General features: G+C 55.2%; 1 protein-coding gene and 1 non-coding gene across 3 annotated transcripts; both read right to left on the reverse strand.

Annotated features, from left to right (window-relative positions):
- Window positions 1-4119: 4119 nt before the first annotated feature.
- On the reverse strand, window positions 4120-4225 carry LOC125112232 (U6 spliceosomal RNA). Its single transcript, XR_007131039.1, has one exon. It is a non-coding gene; the product is annotated as a U6 spliceosomal RNA (small nuclear RNA).
- Window positions 4226-5118: 893 nt separating this feature from the next.
- Window positions 5119-16456, reverse strand: UCP3 (uncoupling protein 3). 2 transcript variants are annotated; one of them, XM_047753561.1, is made up of 7 exons: window positions 16364-16456; window positions 13108-13399; window positions 12129-12330; window positions 11685-11885; window positions 10088-10189; window positions 9530-9710; window positions 5119-6320 (listed from the first exon to the last, which is right to left on the reverse strand). In XM_047753561.1, exons 2-7 carry the CDS (start codon window positions 13231-13233, stop codon window positions 6206-6208), a joined length of 927 nt encoding a protein of 308 aa, XP_047609517.1. In that variant the 5' UTR covers window positions 13234-13399; window positions 16364-16456; the 3' UTR covers window positions 5119-6205. The 2 variants fall into 2 exon arrangements, with proteins under 2 accessions (XP_047609517.1, XP_047609516.1); XM_047753560.1 differs by lacking the exon at window positions 5119-6320 and adding an exon at window positions 7460-8011.
- Between the last annotated feature and the right edge of the window lie 2062 nt (window positions 16457-18518).

Raw genomic sequence — 18518 nt, forward strand, 5'->3', positions numbered from 1 at the left:
GTTTTGCCATGCCCACAGCCTATGGAAGTTCCCGGGCCAGGGATCGAATCCAAGCTCCAGGTGCAACCTACACCACAGCTCATGGCAATGCTGGATCCTTAACCCACTGAGCAAGGCCAGGGATCAAACCCATATTCTCATGGATACTTGTCAGGTTCATTTCTGCTGTGCCACAACGGGAACTCCCTAAGTGCACTTTTTTGTTTTTAGGTTATTTTTTCTATTATACTTGATTTACAGTGTTCTGTCAGTTTCTGTTGTGGCACAGGATAGGCGTACCCGCTGTGACCCAGTCATACACACACACACACACACACACACACACACACACACACACTCTTTTTCTCAGATTATCCTCCATCATGTTCCATCACAAGTGACTAGATACAGTTCCCTGCCTAAGTGCACTTTTAAAGTAACCTTTTTATTGAAGTATAAATACATATTCAACAGTGCACAAATCGTAAGTGTACATAGCTTGATAAGCTTTCATAAAGCAGAAAAAGCCAAGGAGTTCCCTTCGTGGCTCAGGGGTTAATGAGTCCAACTAGGAGCCATGAGGATGTGGGTTTGATCCCTGGTCTTGCTCAGCGGGTTAAGGATCCAGCGTTGCTGTGGCTGTGGCGTCGGCTGGCTGTAGCTCATATTCTACCCCTAGTCTGGGAACATCCACATGCCGAGGGCATGGCCCTAAAAACAACCAACCAAAAAAAAGCCAAAATAGTATAATGGTGGTTGCCAGGGGCTACAGGGGAGGGGGCAAAAGGGAGTTATTGTTTCACGAGTGTGGAGTTTCAGTTTTCCAAGATGAAAAGAGTTCCGGGGGTGGATGATTATACATTATAAATGTACTTAATGTCACTGACTGGGCTCTTAAAAACGGTTAAAAATAGTTACGATGGTAAATTTTATGTTATGTCCATTTTATCACGTTTTAAAAATTAACTACAAAAATCCAATGTTCGTTTGCTCATTTATTTGGCGATGGTCGAGGCACTCTGCTCAGGGTGCGGATGTAACAGTAAACACGACCCTGTTCATGCCCCTAAGGAGCTCACCAGCTAGTGGGGTCACCAGACAGCTGGGCACAGTGCGACCAGGGCTGCGGGAGCCTGTCGGAGGGGCTCCTGTGCTCCCCTTGGATGTCAGACCCAGCATGTGCTTAAGAAATCACAGGGAGTTCCCGCTGTGGCTCAGTGCGTTAATGACCTTGGGTTGCAGAAGCTGTGGTGTAGTTCAGCTGCAGCTCAGATTGGATCCCTGGCCTGGGAACTTCCATATGCCACCAGTGTGGCCAAAAATGGGAAAAACAAGGAATAGCAGAAGAGGGCAGGGCAGTAAATACCACACCATCTGTGCCTTTGACTCCCTACCAGAAAGCTCTCTCCAAGGCAGAGCCAGCTGAGTCTGTCCCTATCCAGGCGGTTTGGTTCAGAGGCCAGAAAATGATTTTTGTACTTTGGCTGGGGCTCGGATCCTGAGTTGCTGTGGCTCTGGTGTAGGCCGGTGGCTGCAGCTCCGATTGGACCCCTAGCCTGGGAACCTCCATATGCCGCAGGAGCAGCCTAAGAAATAGCAAAAAGACAACAAAAAATAAATAAATAAAAATAAATAAACCTAATTCTCTCCCAGAGGCCCAACCTCCATCTGATTTGGGGTTATGGCTTCAACATATGAATTTGGGGGAGCCGATATTTAGTCCATGGTATGTGGCTTCTAGAGCCTTCCAGGCCCCCGTCTTCCCCTTCATCCCCATCCCCCACTGCTTCCCTTTGATCTGCAGCCCGGCCTCACTGACAGCTGGCGACATTTGAATGCCCCTTGTGCTTTCTGGGCCTTTGTATGAGCCATTCCCTCTGCCTAGAATGGCTTTCCACTCTCCATGCTTGCTCTTGGATAATTCCCACTTGTCCTCATTTATTTATTTAAAAATTTTTTTTGTCTTTTCTTTTAGGGCTACTCCCATGGCATATGGAGGTTCCCAGGCTAGGGGTCCAATCAGAGCTGTAGCCACCAGCCTACACCACAGCCACAGCAATGCCAGATCCTTAACCCACTGAGCGAGGCCAGGGATCGAACCTCCGTCCTCATGGATGCTAGTCAGATCCGTTTCAGCTGAACCACGATGGGAACTCCAACTCCTACTTGCCCGTTAGGTGTCAAGTTCAAAGGCGTTTCCTGGCCCCCAAACCAGCTCAGGTGTCCTTCGTCTGTGTTCCTGATTGTGAGGCCTTGGACGTTCTCTCCCGTGGCTTTTAGCAATTTGTGTGGTTTAGTTGCCTTTCCTGCCTCACCATCCGCTACCCTGCTGACCTCTGGCGGGACTGGCCTGGTTCCCCGCAGCACCTCGTGCAGTGTGTGGATTCAAATGGCTGCAGAGTGGATCCTTCCGTTTGCAGAGCGCGCACGCGGATCTGTGTTCAAAGGGTCCTGACACACGAACTTCTCTGGGGAGGTATAATTATATTTCTTTACTCAACCTTCATTCCTCCTGAAGAAAACACACCTTTACTGACAGGATTGCCGTGAAGTCAGTTCTCCACTGTCACCAGTGTGACCAAGTCAGGGGCCCACATACCTCATTTTTGCCTGATAGACTAGAAGCGTTTGTGAAAAAGCAGATTTCTTTTTGTAAGAAAAGCAGCACCCTCTGGGGTCTTCCTGGGAGAGACCCCCCCCTCCACGCTCTCGGCATTATTAGCTCTTCTCTGAAGGGCCTGGATCATAGCACCTGCGGCACGTTTCCTGCGTTGTTTTCTAGATGCTAAAACCCCGTCACATGGAAGAGATTAACTGCTTGAGGACCAAGAGCAGGGAGCCAGGACCTAAAGACTGAGAATGTCAACACCTGTGACTCCATCAATTACTGACCCATCAACCAATCAGAGAAGGCGCACCAGCGGATCCTGCGCCCTGGGATGCCCCGCCCTCGCCTCGTCTTTAAAAATGCTTTGCTTGCCCCCCTCACCCCCCGCCTCGAGGGAGTTCGGGCTTTTCGAGCTCCAGCATCTTGCAAGAAACACGGCCCCTTCCTTCCCATGGCTCTGTGTCACTAGATCGGCTTTACTGTGGCAGGTGAGTGAACCCAAGTTGGGTGTGGTAACATTCTGAGTGAGCTGGTGGGGGTAGGGGTCCGTGGGTGCTTGGCGTGCCTTCCCCGCGTGGGCCTTCTCCAGAGTTGGCATCCCTGGTGAGTTTGCATCTCTGGTTCCTGGTGGCAAAATTAGGGGCAGGATAAGGTAGGGACTGATTGTGGCTTGGAAGAAGCCATCTCTTAGTTCCTAGAATCGTGGGGTCTAGGTCATTTGGCTCAACCTTTGCCTTTAAGAAATGGAGAAAGCAAGCTAGTATTTTGCCCAGAAAACTCCCACTAACCTTATTTTCCCCTCCTCAAAGGCCCAAAGTTGGAGGTCATAGGCTTTTGACTCCAATCGAAATCTCTCTCAAAAGCGTTTATCCCTTCTCTTTCGGCAGCAGCATCCGAATGTTTTGCTCTAGGTAGATGATTTGTTAATATCACTGCATAGAAGTTCATGGAAGACATAGCCCTTGGCCCCTGGGAACGTACAAACCAAGACCAGCAATTTAAAAATGATTTGTAGGAGGCGTTCCCATCGCGACTCAGCAGAAACGAAACTGACTAGCATATGTGAGGACACAGGTTCGATCCTCGGCCTTGCTCAGTGGGTTGAGGATCTGGCGTTGGATCAGATGAGGCTCAGATCTGGTGTTGTGGTTGTGGTGTAGGTCAGCGGCTACAGCTCTGATTCGACCCCTAGACTGGGAACCTTCAGGTGCAGAGGGTGTGGCCCTAAAAAGACAAAAATGATTTGCAGGAGTTCCTATTGTGGCTCAGCAGGTTGAGAATCCAACCAGTATCCATGAGGATGTGGGTCAGATCCCTGGGCTTCAATGAGTGGGTTAAATATCTGGCACTGGCACGAGCTGTAGTGTAGTTTGCAGATGTGGCTCGGATCTGGCGTGGCTGTGACAGCTGCAGCTCTAATTGGACTCCTAGCCTGGGAACTTCATATGCCACACGTGAGGCCCTAAAAAAAAAAAAAAAAAAAAGACTTGCTAATGCTGTCAGGTTAAAGAAGGAGAAAGTTTTGTTTTTGTTTTTAATGTGGACGCTTCATGAATTTGCATGTCATCCTTGCACAGGGGCCATGATAATCTTTCTGTACTGTTTCAGTTTTAGTTTATGTGCTGCCAAAGTGAGTATGAGGCAGTCTTTTTTTCTTTTTAGGGCCTCGCCTGTGGCATATGGAGGTCCCCAGGCTAGGGATCCAATCGGAGCTGTAGCCACCGGCCTACGCCACAGCGACAGCCTCTCGGGATCCGAGCCTCGTCTGCGACGTACACCACAACTCATGGCAACGCTGGATCCTTAACCCACTGAGTGAAGCCAGGGATCGAACTGGTGTGCTCATGGATGCTAGTCAGGTTCGCTAAATGCTGGGCCACAATAGGAACTCCGAGACAGTCTTGGGTATGGGTTTTATTTGGAAGCCAAGACAGATATTAAAATAACTTTTATTTGCTTCTGTTGGAACTTTCCAGTTTATGCAGATGATTGCAAATTATGATTTAGGTTTAGGAAAATATTGAGGGTAAGTGGCTATTTACTTTCCCAGAGTGTGGAGGAGTCCGAGTGGGAAAGGGGGCTGACGTTGCTGAGCTTTTCCTGCAAGGACGGATTGTCATTGCTCCTTCTCCACAGTACAAGGATTCCCCGCGGTTAGGTTGCTGGGTGTGTGTGTGTGGCGGGGGTGGGGGGTGGGGGGCGGTGAGGTTTGAACCCAGTTCTGTCATCAAAGCCACACAGGCTAAGAAGCAGAAAAGGACTGGCGGAGTTCCTGTTGTGGCCCAGTGGAAACGAATCTGACTAGGAACCATGAGGTTGCGGGTTCGATCCCTGGCCTCGCTCAGTGGGTTAAGGATCCGATGTTGCCATGAACTGCAGTGAAGGTTGCATACCTGGCTCGGATCCTGTGTGGCTGTGGCTGTGGTGTAGGGCAGCAGCTGTAGCTCCAATTAGACCCCTAGCCTGGGAACCTCCATATGCCGCAGGTGCAGCCCTAAAAATAAAAAAAAAAGAGAGAGAAGGCAGAAAAGTGGCTGTTCTCATTCCGACACCCAAGGTGTCGCATCCTTTATTGAGTCATAATCCTTTTCCCCAAATTCGGAGTCCTGGTACTTGAGGCTCTGGGCCCAGCATTTACCTCTTTGTCCCCAAACTCCACACCCTTCAAGGTGCCCCAGTCCAGCAGGGAGGGGAGGCCGCATGGGCGCGGGGCTCCGGCCACTGCCCCTCCAGCCCCTGGTTCCTTTGGTCTGACCTCTGGACATCTGTGTCTTTCTAAAGCTTCTTCCCCGGCACTGCCTCACTGACGGACGAAAACATTCCCAAGGCCTCGTCCGTATATACACATTTCATGGAGCTTTTATAAAGCGCCTCCTTGCCCAGCTTCTCGCTTGATCCTCGTGACACCCCAGGGGAGGTAGGAGAGAGGGCTTTGTGCTCCCATTTTACGGGAGAGGAGGCCGAGCCCGCCCTCCGGTTCTCCGCGAGCATCCGGTTCTCCGCGAGCATCCCGGCCTCAGCCCCAGCCGGCCCAGCAGGGCTCCTTTGTCACAGGAGCTGGCTTTGCTCTTTTTCTTTTCCTGAATCCCGGAATCCTGGTGGGTCCTACCAGGCAGACACATGGCAAATGTGGCTGGTGATCCGTGGGTAGTGGAAGGCTGCCGTTGAAAGCCTTGTGTGGCTTTGGCAGTGCCCCTCTAGACTCGGCTGATTTCCAAGTGTATCAAGTCTGAATCCTGTCCCAGGCTTGCAGCCTTATCTGTTGACACCTGATCGTCTGATCAGATTTTCCAGGGGACGGAAGTTTGCAAACGTCCGTTTTATCCATATGGATCCATTCTGGTTTATCTTCTTTTGCCTAAATGTTAGGCATCCATCCTAGTGGGTTTCACAAATTAATATAATTTATTGTGCATCTTGTCAGTGCCACACGAACGTGTCCTGAAGGTAAAGCAATGGAGACCACAGTTCTCCTCCTCCTATTTCCCGAGTCGGCGGCAAGTAGACGGTTGTGTAAACGCGGGTGGGGCTGTGGCCTTGTGTGCGCGGACCCACGGCGGCGTCTGTCACCCCTTGGCTGGTGTTGCCTTCGTGAAACGCCGGGTGGCTTTGTCTGACTCAAAACGGAGGTTCCCGCAGCATCTGGACTTTCATCAAGGCCCGTTTCAGCTGCTCGTAGCTTACAAACATCACCACATTCCAGCTTCCCAAGCGCAAAAAGGAAGGTGTGAATCTGAGAGGAAGAGGCACGTGGTCAGGGGGGTGGACCCCGCGCCCCCCTCTCTGGGTGTTACAGCCCGAGGCTTTGCCCTGGCTCAGTCCCGGGCATCTTCTGAGATCGCGGGGTCTTTTTCTCCTCTGCGGAAGGAACTCGGGCAGAGGTTGGAATCACCAAAGGAAACCAGCATTGTGAGCTGGGGGACGGTGGCAGGTGGTTCATTCTCTCGGTTCTATCAGGTAGGGACGGTGGGGCGGGGGTTGTTCATTAACAGGTTGAGTAACAGGTTGAGTAGCTCAGTTAAAATCACCTGACTCCACCCCACCGCAGGCCATTTCTGGGCTCATTTACAGCCTAAGTGGCTCATTTAGAGCCTGAATGGCCAGCCCCGAGGGGGTCCCAGGTGACAGCAGGCTTAGCTACTCTCCAGAGAGCCTCCCTGTCCTGGGACAGCGCAGCTGGGAGCGTGTCTCTCCCCCCGCGCCCCCACCCTCGTCCGCTTCGCTCTCTGCGGATCCCCTCCTGGTCCTCTCGGCTCCTGCCAGCCTGACCCTCCTGCTCCTGTGCCCGCGTCCCTCCTCCTCCCTGGTGTAACCCCCCTCTCCCTGCCTGGCTCCTTGGTCTTGGCCTGTGGGGCTTGATTTGGGCACCATGACCTCCCTCCCACCAAGGCCTCTCCTTGAGGCCTCAGCCTGGGCTCCTCGCAGGGGACATGGGGACAACGAATTTGAACTCTAGGGTCAGACCTGGGTTCAAATCCTAGCTTGACCAGTTTCAGTCGAAGTTTTATGACCTCGCGCTTAATCTTCATCAGCCTCGGTTTACTGATCTGTACCACGAGGACCAGGACGGCACCTGCCTCACGGAGGCGTCGCGAGGACGACGGGGATCTGCAGCCCAGCACAGGCTCCCTGGGCCCCTGTCGGCAGATCCTCAGGGAAGCACCGCGCACACGGGGCCCAACCCCCCGGGGCACCGAGGGAATATCCGCCAAGGGAAAGAGCACCCGAGACAAGGGGCCACAGCTGAAGCGTGCGGGGCAGGGGCGGTTACAGGGGACAACTGTCGGCTGAACCGGCCCTGTAACATCACCCCAGGGTTGAGACTGTGTGTGCCTGTTGGGTCTCCTCCAACCCTGGGCGCCAGACATCGGCCCTCCCTGGTGGAGGTGAGGGGGACGCACAGAGAGCTCAGTGCGCGGTGCCGCCTCGCTCGTGGGGGTGGCGTCCGACCTTCTGGGTTTGAGCCTGGGCTCTGCTGCTCCAAGAGTCTGTGAACCTGGACAGGTCTCCCGACCTGAGTCGCGGTCCCTTCGGTAAATGCGGAGAACACGGTCCAGTCCAGGGGGCGTTGAGATAATAGCTGTGACATGCTCAGCACAGGGCCTGATGCTCGGTGACTTAGGGGTACCTGCATTACGGGGTGATGGCCTGGAGGTGGGGACTCTGGGACATGGGCGATGGGTACAGCTGACCCTTGAACCACCCGGGTTGGAACGGCGCAGGTCTTTTCTTTCGACAGTAAATGCTAAATACTACACGATCTGCAGTTGCTGGAATCTGACGAAGTGGAGGAACTGCATGCAGGGAGGGCCAGCGAGTCGTTGTACGTGTGTTTTCAGCTGCCCGGGGTCCGTGCCCCAAACCTTCATGTCGTTCAAGGTCAACCGTATAAGCCCCAGTCCTTCGCTGCCAGGAGTTTGCCCTCTAGCACGGAGGATAATTTCAACTTAAAAATGCTAGAATATATAATATAAAGTAGGAACTGGTGGAGTTCCCGTCATGGCGCAGTGGTTAACGAATCCGACTGGGAACCATGAGGTTGCGGGTTCAATCCCTGGCCTTGCTCAGTGGGTTAAGGATCTGGCATTGCCATGACCTGGGGTGTAGGTCACAGATGTGGCTCAGATCCTGAGTTGCTGTGGCTCTGTGTAGGCTGGTGGCTACAGCTCCAATTTGCCCCCTAGCCTGGGAACGTCCATATGCCACAGGTGTGGCCCTAGAAAAGATAGAGACTTAACAACAACAACAAAAAAAATGCTAGAATATAATAATCTAAAGTAGGGAGTGGTGGAGTTCCTGTCACGGCTCAGCTGTTAACAAACCTGACTAGCATCCATGAAGATGCAGGTTCAATCCCTTCGCTCAGTGGGTGAAGGATCTGGCGTTGCTGTGGCTGTGGCACAGGCCAGCAGCTGCAGCTCTGATTCGACCCCTAGCCTGGGAACCTCCATAAGCCATGGATGTGGCCTTAAAAAGCAAAAACAAACAAACAAAAGGGTAGGAAGCAGTAGATACCATGAAAAGGGTATCGAGGAAGCATTACATTCACAGGGAGGGAAAATTTACACCTGAGAGTGTTGGGGAGGAGGCAGCATTTGAACAAGTCTGGAAGGATGGCTACGATGTTGGGTTTTTTTTGTTTTGTTTTTTGGGTTTTTTTTGTTTGTTTTTTGTCTCATTGCCATTTCTTGGGCCTCTCCCGCATCATATGGAGGATGGCTACGATGTAGAGAGGTAGGAAAGGCATTCAGAGCTGAGGAACGGGAACAGCCAAGACAAAGAAGCAAGATAAGGGAGTTTTTGGTGCCACAGCAGGTTAAGGATCAGTATGGTTACTGCAGCAGCTGGGGTCTCTGCTGCTGCACTGTGGATTCGATCCCTGGTCTAGCAGCTTGAACACACCGCAGGTGCGGTGGGGGGCGAAAAATGAAGCAAGGATGCATGAACACGTTGGGTCCTTGGGCTGCTGACAGTGACTCACCGTGAAGGCAGTGGGTCAGGGTTACCAACCACCTCTCTCTCCTCTCCCCATCAGAATGGTTGCTGCTGGCACTTTGACCTACGCCTGGATACCCTTCCCTCAGATAAGCCTCCCAGACTTTGCAAATCAGACTTGGTCCACTTTTAAATTTTTCTTTTCGGGGCCACACCTGCAGCATATGGAAGTTCCCAGGCTAGCGGTTGACTCAGAGCTATAGCTGCCGGTCTACACCACAGCCATAGCAACGCAGAGTCCGAGCCACGTCTGTGGTGTACACTGCAGCTCACAGCAATGCTGGATCCCTAACTCACTGAGAGGGGCCAGGGATCGAACCTGCGTCCTCATGGATACTAGTCAGGTTCGTTTCTGCTGAGCCATGACGGGAACTCCTGGTCCACTTTTTGAGATGGACCGTGATAGGCACAGTCTAGGCGGGGACAGAGGGCGGGAGGCGGGCTCACCCTTTATAGAAGGCTGTGGGGCCCTCCTGGGTCACCATCTTCAGCATGCAGTCCAGAGGGTTCTGGTACTGGCCGGGGGGCGAGTTCATGTACCGGGTCTTCACCACATCCACGGGGGAGGCCACCACGGTGGCACAGAAGCCAGCTCCAAAGGCAGAGACAAAGTGGCAGGGCAGGTTGTCTGCATCGGGGGAGGGGAAGAGGAGACATCCGGCTGGGAGAGGGAGGGGCCCTTGCTTGTGTGTGTGTGTGTGTGTGTGTGTGTGTGTGTGTGTCCTCCTAATGTCACTGGATTCCCGGGGCATGAGGATGGGTTTTTCTAAGTCTCTCGCAGCGCTCAGGGATGAGCCGGGCCGGAGCCCAGGTCTCTGGCCTCCTGTCCAGGCTGCTTTCCTAGTCATCAGAATGATGGACCGGGTGTTGGACTGGGCGCTCTGCCTCCCCCTACTCCTTCTAAAGCCCAGTTGCCTGTGGGTGGTGCCCACTCCCGGGGGCCCAGGTTCCCCCCCCCCCGGGCTGTGGGAGGGCTGTGGAGTCTGCCTGGAGCCCAGGGCTCACCCGTGAGCAGGTGGTAGTCTAGCACCTTCTCCTTGATGACATCATAGGTCACCATCTCGGCACAGTTGATGATGGCATTCCTCGTGATGTTGGGCAGAATTCCTGTCAGGAAAGGGGGGGGAAGAGGAAAAGTGGGCCCCCGGCTGCAAGCTCACAGGCCCCAGTTTGGGGGACGTGGTCTCAGAGGAGCCCACATCAGGTAGATCCCACGCTTTGCTTTCGGATGTTTAAAAATGCTCAGATTATCCGCGTCTATCTTAGAGACAGAGAGGCCTTCTTGTGGTTGTTTGGGCAGCATTTTGGAGGATAACATGCAACATCTATTGAAATTAAAATATGTCTCGGAGTTCCCACTGTGGCACAATGGGATTGGAGGCGTCTCTGGAACACCGGGATGCAGATCTGACCCCCAGCCCTGCACAGTGGGTTAAGGATCTGGTGGTGTCACAGCATAGGTCACAATGTGGCTTGGATCTGATCCCTGGCCCAGGAACTCCATATGCTGCAGGGCGGAAAAAAGAAAGAAAGGAAAAACAATGCCTCCCGGAGACCTGGCTAGAGCCAGAAAAGGCAGCCTTTTTTTTGGGGAGAAGAAGGCTGGGCTCTTGGAATAGGGACAGAATGAAGCCCTGGCCTCAGAAGAGGGCTGGGCCCTGGGAAGGGACCACTGAAAGTAAGGCTGTGATGGCTCAGTGGAAATGAACCTGACTAATATCCATGAAGATGCAGGTTCGATCCCTGGCCTCGCTCAGTGGGTTAAGGATCTGGCATTGCCATGAGCTGTGGTGTAGGTTGCAGACTCAGCTTGGATCCTGCGTTGCTCTGGCTGTGGTGTAGGCCAGCAGCTGTAGCTGCAATTCAACCCCTAGCCTGGGAACATCCATATGCTGCAGGTGCGGCCCTAAAAAGCAAAACAAACAAACAAAAAAAGACCGATGCAGGTGCATCCCTGCTTCTGCACGATTCCTGAGCCCTGGCCCCATGTGGGAGAGACTCCAGCATGTGTTGAGGTGGTCACCACTTAGACACGTAGGGAAGCCTGCAGCTTTGCTCTGAAGCAAGCCCCCTCCTCTGGGCAGCTGCCCCCAGTGGCCTGTTTTTAGCCGGTGCTCTGCTGTCACCCCTTAGGCCTTTGCTGGGCACGCCCCTCCCTCCCATCTCCACACACTGGGAGCCCACAGGGCCTTTGAGGTCCAGCGGTTGAGCTGCTTCTCCCCCCACCCCACCCCCCCCGCCCGCCCCCCTGAGCCCGTAGCCTCTCCCGCCTCTGGCTCTGCGCCTCCACGTGAGCCCAGCACGTCCTGCCCCGTGGAACGGCTGCTCCTGGACACGTCCCATCCCCTCTGTGTGACTGTGAGAGCCACGAGGGTGGCCTCTCTTCATTTCTGTCTCCTCGCAGCCCTGCGCCTGGCCAAAGGTTGGCACATTGAAGGGAACTCAGGGCAGCGTGGCAGGGATGCTGGGATGGTTAGGGTGTTGGTTTAGAATCGCAGGAGTAGACCTGCTGGGGGCTCCCCATTGCTCGGTCCCTGCCGCCAGCCCTTGGAAGGGAAGGGAAAGCGCTGCCGAAGTCCCCGAGCCTGGAGTCCGGACCTACCTTTCCACAGGCCCCGGACCCCTTCCTCCCTGGCGATGGTCCTGTAGGCATCCATCGTCCCACTGTACTTCCTGTTGCTCCCGGGCCCGGCGTGTATGCTGGCCTGGAATCGAACCTTCACCACGTCCGTGGGCTGGGCGCAGGTCACTGCCATGGCCCCCGTGGTGCAGCCCGCCAAAATCCGGGTGGTGATGCTGGAGTCTGGAGAGGCGAGGGATGGACCGTGTCCGGCTGTCCAGCATGTCCCTGGGCCTCGTGCTGTCCCTGGGGGCGGCCCCGGCCCCACGCCTGCCCCTCCAGGGCCAGGGTTCCAGAGCCTCCTTGATGGAGGCCGAGGCCCCTCATGGGCGTCTGGTGCCAGCCTCCCGCGGCCCAGCTCTGCCTCTTGAGTCTGCCCTGCCCTGGCCCCTGACCCACAGCTTGGATCCTGCCCTCTGCACTCACAGTCCGATCCCTTGGGCGTGTAGAGCTGCTTGACGGAGTCGTAGAGGCCGATGCGGATGGAGGCGAAGCTCATCTGGCGCTGCAGGCCGGCCACCAGCCCGTTGTAGGGGCTGCGGGGGCCCTCGTTGCGCACCATGGTGAGGATGGTGCCCAGCACCCCGCGGTACTGGGCGCTGCGGGCCGCCTGGTTCTCCCCCTGGATCTGAGGGACACACCCTGCAGTAAGGAGCTGAGTGGGGGTGGATGGGGCTGGGGGGGGGGTGGCCTGGGGCTGGACCTCAGACCAGCATGATCACAGGGTCACATCCCAGTAAAAATGACAGGTTCGTGGCGTTCCTGTCCTGGCTCAGCAGTTAGCAAACCTGACTAGCATCCATGAGGACGCAGGTTCAATCCCTGGCCTCGCTCAGTGGGTGAAGGACCTGGTGTTGCTGTGAGCTATGGTGTAGTTTGCAGATGTGGCCCAGATCCTGAGATGCTGTGGCTGTGGTATAGGCAAGTGGCTACAGATCCAATGGGACCCCTAGCCTGGGAACCTCCATATGCTATGGGTGCGGCCCTGAAAAACACCAGGGAAAAAAAAAAAAAAAAAAAGACAGACTGGTGTCACAGTTTCCAGCTTTTAGGTGGACATGGTGTGGCATTTGATCCTTAGGGAGCATGGCAGGGCGGTGTCGTTTCCTCACTGAGAATCATCAGTGGCTTGTCCAAGCTCCCAGAGAGCTTCCTTGCGTGGACTTCACCTTATGGTTTACAGAGCAGGGCAAGGGGGGACCTGGCTCGTCAAGCCAAGGAGTTCAGCTCCTTTGGTCTTGGGCGACGGTGACGTGGAGGAGGGGAGGCAGGCCGGTGGGGCACGGGGCGGCTGGGCTGCTCAGGGCCCTTCTTGAGGACCAGCAGGCAGAGGGCCCGGGGGCCCTGGTGGCGGACTCGGCCCCTCCCCTCTGGGAACAGTGACCTTTGGCCAAAGGGCACCTACCTGCAGGCGGACCTTGGCCGTGTCCAGTGGGAAGGTGAGGAGGTCGGCGAAGCAGGCCGCGGTGCCCGCCCCCAGGAGCTTCACGGCCGTCGTGGGCGGCACCTCGGGAGGCTTCAGGCCCACCATGTCCCAGGGGCTCTGCCAGGTCCCCCAGGGCCCAGCGGGGAGGTTCCAGGAGAGCTGCCCGGCCTGGGCTTCCGAGCAGGGGAGGCTGCAGGAGCCCAGCCACGGAGCCCGGGCCTCTGGGACGGTCCCCCGGCTCCCACAGCACCAGCAGGGGACTGGCCCTGCCCTGTGGATTCGACGTGTAAGAATGGGGCTTTCCTCCCTTAGCTCTCGCCATCCTCCCCCAGCCCCTGCCCAGAGCTTGGTCTACACTGGCTCTGGTTGGGACAGACCAGGTTCTGACCCTGCATCCCAGCCCCATTCTCCTTCCCCAGCAGTGAGCGGCTTGCTGGAGAGGCTGCTCCCTGAGGTGTGGGGGGCCCCTGCTGTCTCATCACCTGAGGTCCTTCCACCCAAATCAACAAAATCAACACGCCTCAGGGCGCAGTTAAGCGGCTCGTCGTCTTGGGTGAAGGGTTTTTGCTCCCCCAAGTCTGCCTGAATGTGCTCTTATTTCTGTAAAACATAAGCTTCCTTCTTCGTCACTAAAGACGATTCTTTTGGGATGGCAGCGTGGGACCCGCAGGCTGCTGCTCTGCGGTGGTGGGAGGCGCGGTGGGGGACGGGCCCTGGGCCCTGCTGCTGCTGGGCCTCCCCAGGGCTCAGGGGGCGGCGGCAGAGGGGTCCCGCCGCTGACCCAGCGCGTGATCTTTCCTTCCTCACCCCTCTGCGGGCATCTTCGCAGCCAAAGGGGATGAACTTCTCAGACAGAGGAGGGTCAGCCTTGGTGGAGGGACTGAACTCCCTCCCTGCCCCCAGGTGGGCACCGTGCCTGCCTTCATCTTGCTGCTGGTGGAGCAGGGCTGTGTTTACCGGAGGGGCCTGGCGGAGCCCTGCTTTCTTTGGGAGGCTGGCACACCTGTCCCGGGCAGCCCTGCGTTCCTGTAACCCCGGGCTCCTGGGCATCAGGCCTGTAGTGCTGACCTCTTAGTGGGTCACACCTGCTGGGACCCCAGGTCACAACACTCCCTCCCCCTGTGTGGGGATCCTGGACCCTTCCGCATTCTCACCCCTGGAGCCAGGGCCCATCCCACAGAGCTGTGAAGGGGGCAGCACGTACGCCCCCTTCTCTACAGCAACAGGAGAACTCTGGTCCTGGGGCGAGGATCCCTGAGCTCCTGCCCTGTCTTCATGGCTTACTAATGGGTGATGAGACCGTGGGTATATCATTTAACCTCTCTTGGGTAAATGGGAATAACCTGTTGACCAGTGGGAAATTAGCTGCCAAAGGAAAAGGGTCATCACATGAGGCTTCTTTAAGGGCCACTGTCTACAACTCTGGTTCTCCCTGTGCTGTCTCTTCACCCACATGGCTCCCTGGACTCTTAGGTTTGCTGTCACCTTTCCCCAGACAAGTCTTTTGTTAAGAAGGCGCCAATGTTCTAATTCATGCTAAGGTGTGAGTGACTATCTTAATGATTATGGCTGGAAGGAAAGATACGGGATGAATCATGCTTGGCCCTTGCCCCAAAGGAGCTTATTTTCAGGAAAACAGGTATAGAATTATCCAAAGGACACCTTTTGAGTCCTGCCCCAAGGAAGGGGGTGCTTTTATTTTGATCTTTCCTAGCACGAGGTTGCATTGAACATTTTATATTTATTTAAAAAAAATTTTAAATTGAGATATAATTTACAGATAATGATTTGTGCCTTTGATGGTCACTGACCTATAAAATAAAATTGTATACCGATTCCAGAATATTAGACCTGGACAGCAAATGAGGGGGAGATTTTCTGGCTGAGGACTAGCTAGAGTGCGAGTGTCATTCTGATCCTATCACTCCCCTGAGGGCCCAGGGAGGACCTGGTGACCAAGGGCCCCTGCTTGCTGGGCAACAAGATCTGGGGTGCCCGCGGTGTTCTTTGTGGGGGGCCTCGATTGCCAAGGCTGCACCTGATCTAGTGAGAATGCCAGCCGGGTTGGTGGTTCTCAGAAAGGAATGACAGCGTCAGGCCTGTTTGGGTCATGTCGGTGCCGCCGGCGGCGGCAAGGATGAGCTGGAAGGGAGCTGCTGGAGGCTCGGGGACCTGTGAGGTCAATGGGCTGGTGCGGCCGGGGCTGTAGCAGCCGCCTGTGCGGTGGCCGTCCTGAGCCCTGAGCCCCATGGGCGGTGGCGCAGTGGCTAGACAAGGGCTCAGGCGAAGGGGGCTCCAGACTGGCAGGGTCGGGGGAGGCCCTAGGCCAGTGCTCCCACTTTCCTTGACCAGGACTCGGTGGTGGGGGGCCCTAGCAGCCGGTAGACCTTTGCCACTGGCACAGGAGACGTGCAGAGAGAAGACCCCAGCTGCTCTCTATGGGGGCTCAGGGGGTTCGTCCTGCAGGGCCTGGAGTAGCGGTGCCCCAGGGATGTCTGCTGAGCGCTTCCTGCACCGGGCACCACGCTGGGGGCTTCGCAGGCATTGACTCCTTCAACCCCGTTATAGAAAGGCTCCCGGGCAGTGGCCGTGGTTGTTCCTGCTTCATGAACAAGGGTCCTGGGCTTTGGGGGCTTCGGCTAAGGCTAACGCGACGGAGCTGGGACCGGAGCCCAGGTCTGTCTGGCACCTGTGCCTGTTCCGCTGCCCAGAGTCTCAGACTTCAGGGAGCGCTCAGGATCCCTGGAGCTGCCTGTTTACAGAGCAGATTCTTGGCCCTCAGCCCGAGGTCCCCATTCAGGTCTGAGCCGGGGCCTGGGAATCTGCGTTAGAAACAAGTCCTTCGTCTGTCGGGGCAGCCCCGAGCCTACCCTCCTGGCCAACCTCCAGGGCATCCCCGCTGAGGATGCTGTCTGAGCAGAGCTGGGGGGTCTGCCACCCCCCACTCAGGAAAGGGGTCCTCGTGGGGCAAGGGCTTTATGCTCCAGAGGCATCCTGGGGACCCTGGGCTAGACGAAGGAGAAAGTCATTTTATTTGTGGGGATCTGCAAAATCACAGCAGCGGCAGCCAGCAGAGCCAGGCGCAGGCGAGTCCTGGCTGAGCGACACGGGAGCTGGGACCGCAGTGCCCCCCTCAGGGCTGCCGGTCCCTCATCTCAGTCCCTAGGGGCTCTGTCCTGCGGTGGCCGGGGACCCCTGCCGGGAGGGGCCGGCAGGGTGGGGAGCGGGGTCTTACCAGTCCGGCCGGGGCGGGGGAAGCGCAGGGCCTCCTTGAGGCTCCTCAGGGCTCCACCCCAGGAGGCGGCAGCAGGGACCCGAGCGCCCTGTGCCGGCCGTCTCTGCGGCCTCTGGCTTGGCACGCCTTTTTATACTCCGCGGCCGACCTGAAACCTTACCCAGGAGAAGCTCGTTGACAGCCCGATCACTTGACTGGAGGCGAGGGGAAAGGTCAGAGCGCCAGGTCTGCCCCCGCTCCTCGACTTGGGGTTCTTGACAATCGCGCCTTCCGGCTGATGACAGAGGAGCCAGCTGGGGTGATAAAGGGATAGATGGGGTGAGGGTTGGGACCTGTCACTTTTGAGGCCCAAGGTCAGGCCTCCCACGGGAGGCTGGGCAGGGCTCTGCCGGGCTTCCTCCTAATAACAATGATAACTCTAGAGTTTTCCATTGTGGTGCAGTGGAAGCAAACCTGACTAGGAACCATGAGGTTGCGGGTTCTATCCCTGGCCTCGCTCAGTGGGTTAAGGATCCGGTGTTGCTGTGACTGTGGTATAGGATGGCAGCTATAGCTCTGATTCAATCCCTGGCCTGGGAACCTCCATATGCCGAGGATGCGACCCTAAAAATACTAAAAACAAAAACCCGGTAACTCATTTCTTGGTGTCTGCTGTGTGCTCGAGACTTCACACACGTACTTCCTGTGAGGAAGGGACACTTAGGAGTCTGTTTTTTTTTCGCTTTTTAGGGCTGCACCCGTGGCATATGTAAGTTCCCAGGCTTAGGGGTTGAACTGGAGCTACTGCTGCCGGCCTACACCACAGCCACAGCAACGCCAGATCCTTAACCCATAGAGAGAGGCCAGGGATTGAACCTGTATCCTCATGGATACTAGTTGGGTTTGTTACCTCGAGCCACGATGGGAACTCCAAGGGGTCTTTTTGTTTTTGTTTTAAATAAAGCTTTATTGAGATGTAATTCCCATACCATACAATTTAAAGGGTACCTATTTGAAGAGTATAATTCAAAGGTTTTTAGTGTCTTCAGTTACGCAAATATCAGTCATCACAATTTTAAAACATTTGATTAGCCCCCCCCAGGTATCCTCCTTCACCTCAACAGTGTCACCTCCAAGCCCAGGAAATCACTCCTCTACTTTGTCTCCATAGATTTCTTTATCTCCGGCCCCCTTTTCTTGCTGCCCCACAGCATGTGGAAGTTCCCCGGGCCGGTGACTGAACCCACACCACTGCTGCTGACTGGAGCTGCTACAGTGACAATGTAAGATCCTTAACCTGCTGTTCCACAAGGGAACTCCTGTTTCTATTTCTTATAGATAAGTTCATTTGTGTCATATTTTAGATTCCACATAAAAGTGATATCAGGAGTTCCCGTCGTGGTGCAGTGGTTAACGTATCCGACTAGGAACCATGAGGTTGCGGGTTCGGTCCCTGCCCTTGCTCAGTGGGTTAACGATCCGGCGTTGCCGTGAGCTGTGGTGTAGGTTGCAGACGCGGCTCGGATCCCGAGTTGCTGTGGCTCTGGCGTAGGCTGGTGGCTACAGCTCCAATTAGACCCCTAGCCTGGGAACCTCCATATGCTGTGGGAGCGGCCTAAGAAATAGCAAAAAGACAAAAAAAAAAAAGTGATATCATATGGTATTTGTCTTTTTCTTTGACTTCACTTACTGTGATGATCTCTAGGTCCATTCACGTTGTTGCAAATGATGTGATTTTGTTCTTTTTTATGGCTGTGTAGTATTCCATTGTATATACGTACCACATCTGTATCCATTCATCTGTTAATGGACTTTGAGGTTGTGTACGTGTGTTGGCTATTGTGAATAGTGCTGCTCTGAACATAGGGGTGCATGTATCTTTCTGAATTGTGGTTTTGGAGGATCCATGCATTTTAATGCTTATTTTACAGAGGAGAAAGCTGAGTCTCAGGGAAGGACAGTGACTTAGCCAGGTCATACAGCTCACCTATGCGGCAGGGGCTGACCTCCAGCCTGGAAATCATCATGTACTTTGGGCCTATCTGCTGTGACCAGGATTCTTCAGGAAATGACACCTGGAGGCTTCAGCATGGACAGGACTGGAGCGAAGGGATCTGTGGAAGTGTGGGGGGCAGGGAGGGAAGGGTCTCTTGCAGCAGCCACTCTAAGCTCTGTC

Source organism: Phacochoerus africanus, chromosome 11 (assembly GCF_016906955.1).
Source record: "Phacochoerus africanus isolate WHEZ1 chromosome 11, ROS_Pafr_v1, whole genome shotgun sequence".
Taxonomy (NCBI): Eukaryota; Metazoa; Chordata; class Mammalia; order Artiodactyla; family Suidae; genus Phacochoerus; species Phacochoerus africanus.

Excerpts from the sequence above, each read along its gene's own strand:
- UCP3 (XM_047753560.1), bottom strand. The coding sequence starts at position 13,233 with ATGGTGGGCCTGAAGCCTCCCGAGGTGCCGCCCACGACGGCCGTGAAG. Across the intron at positions 11,886-12,128 it reads CACGCCCAAGGGATCGGACT|ACTCCAGCATCACCACCCGG; the intron begins GTGAGTGCAGAG and ends TCGCCTCTCCAG. Across the intron at positions 8,012-9,529 it reads CCCACAGCCTTCTATAAAGG|AGGGCAAACTCCTGGCAGCG; the intron begins GTGAGCCCGCCT and ends CCTCCGTGCTAG.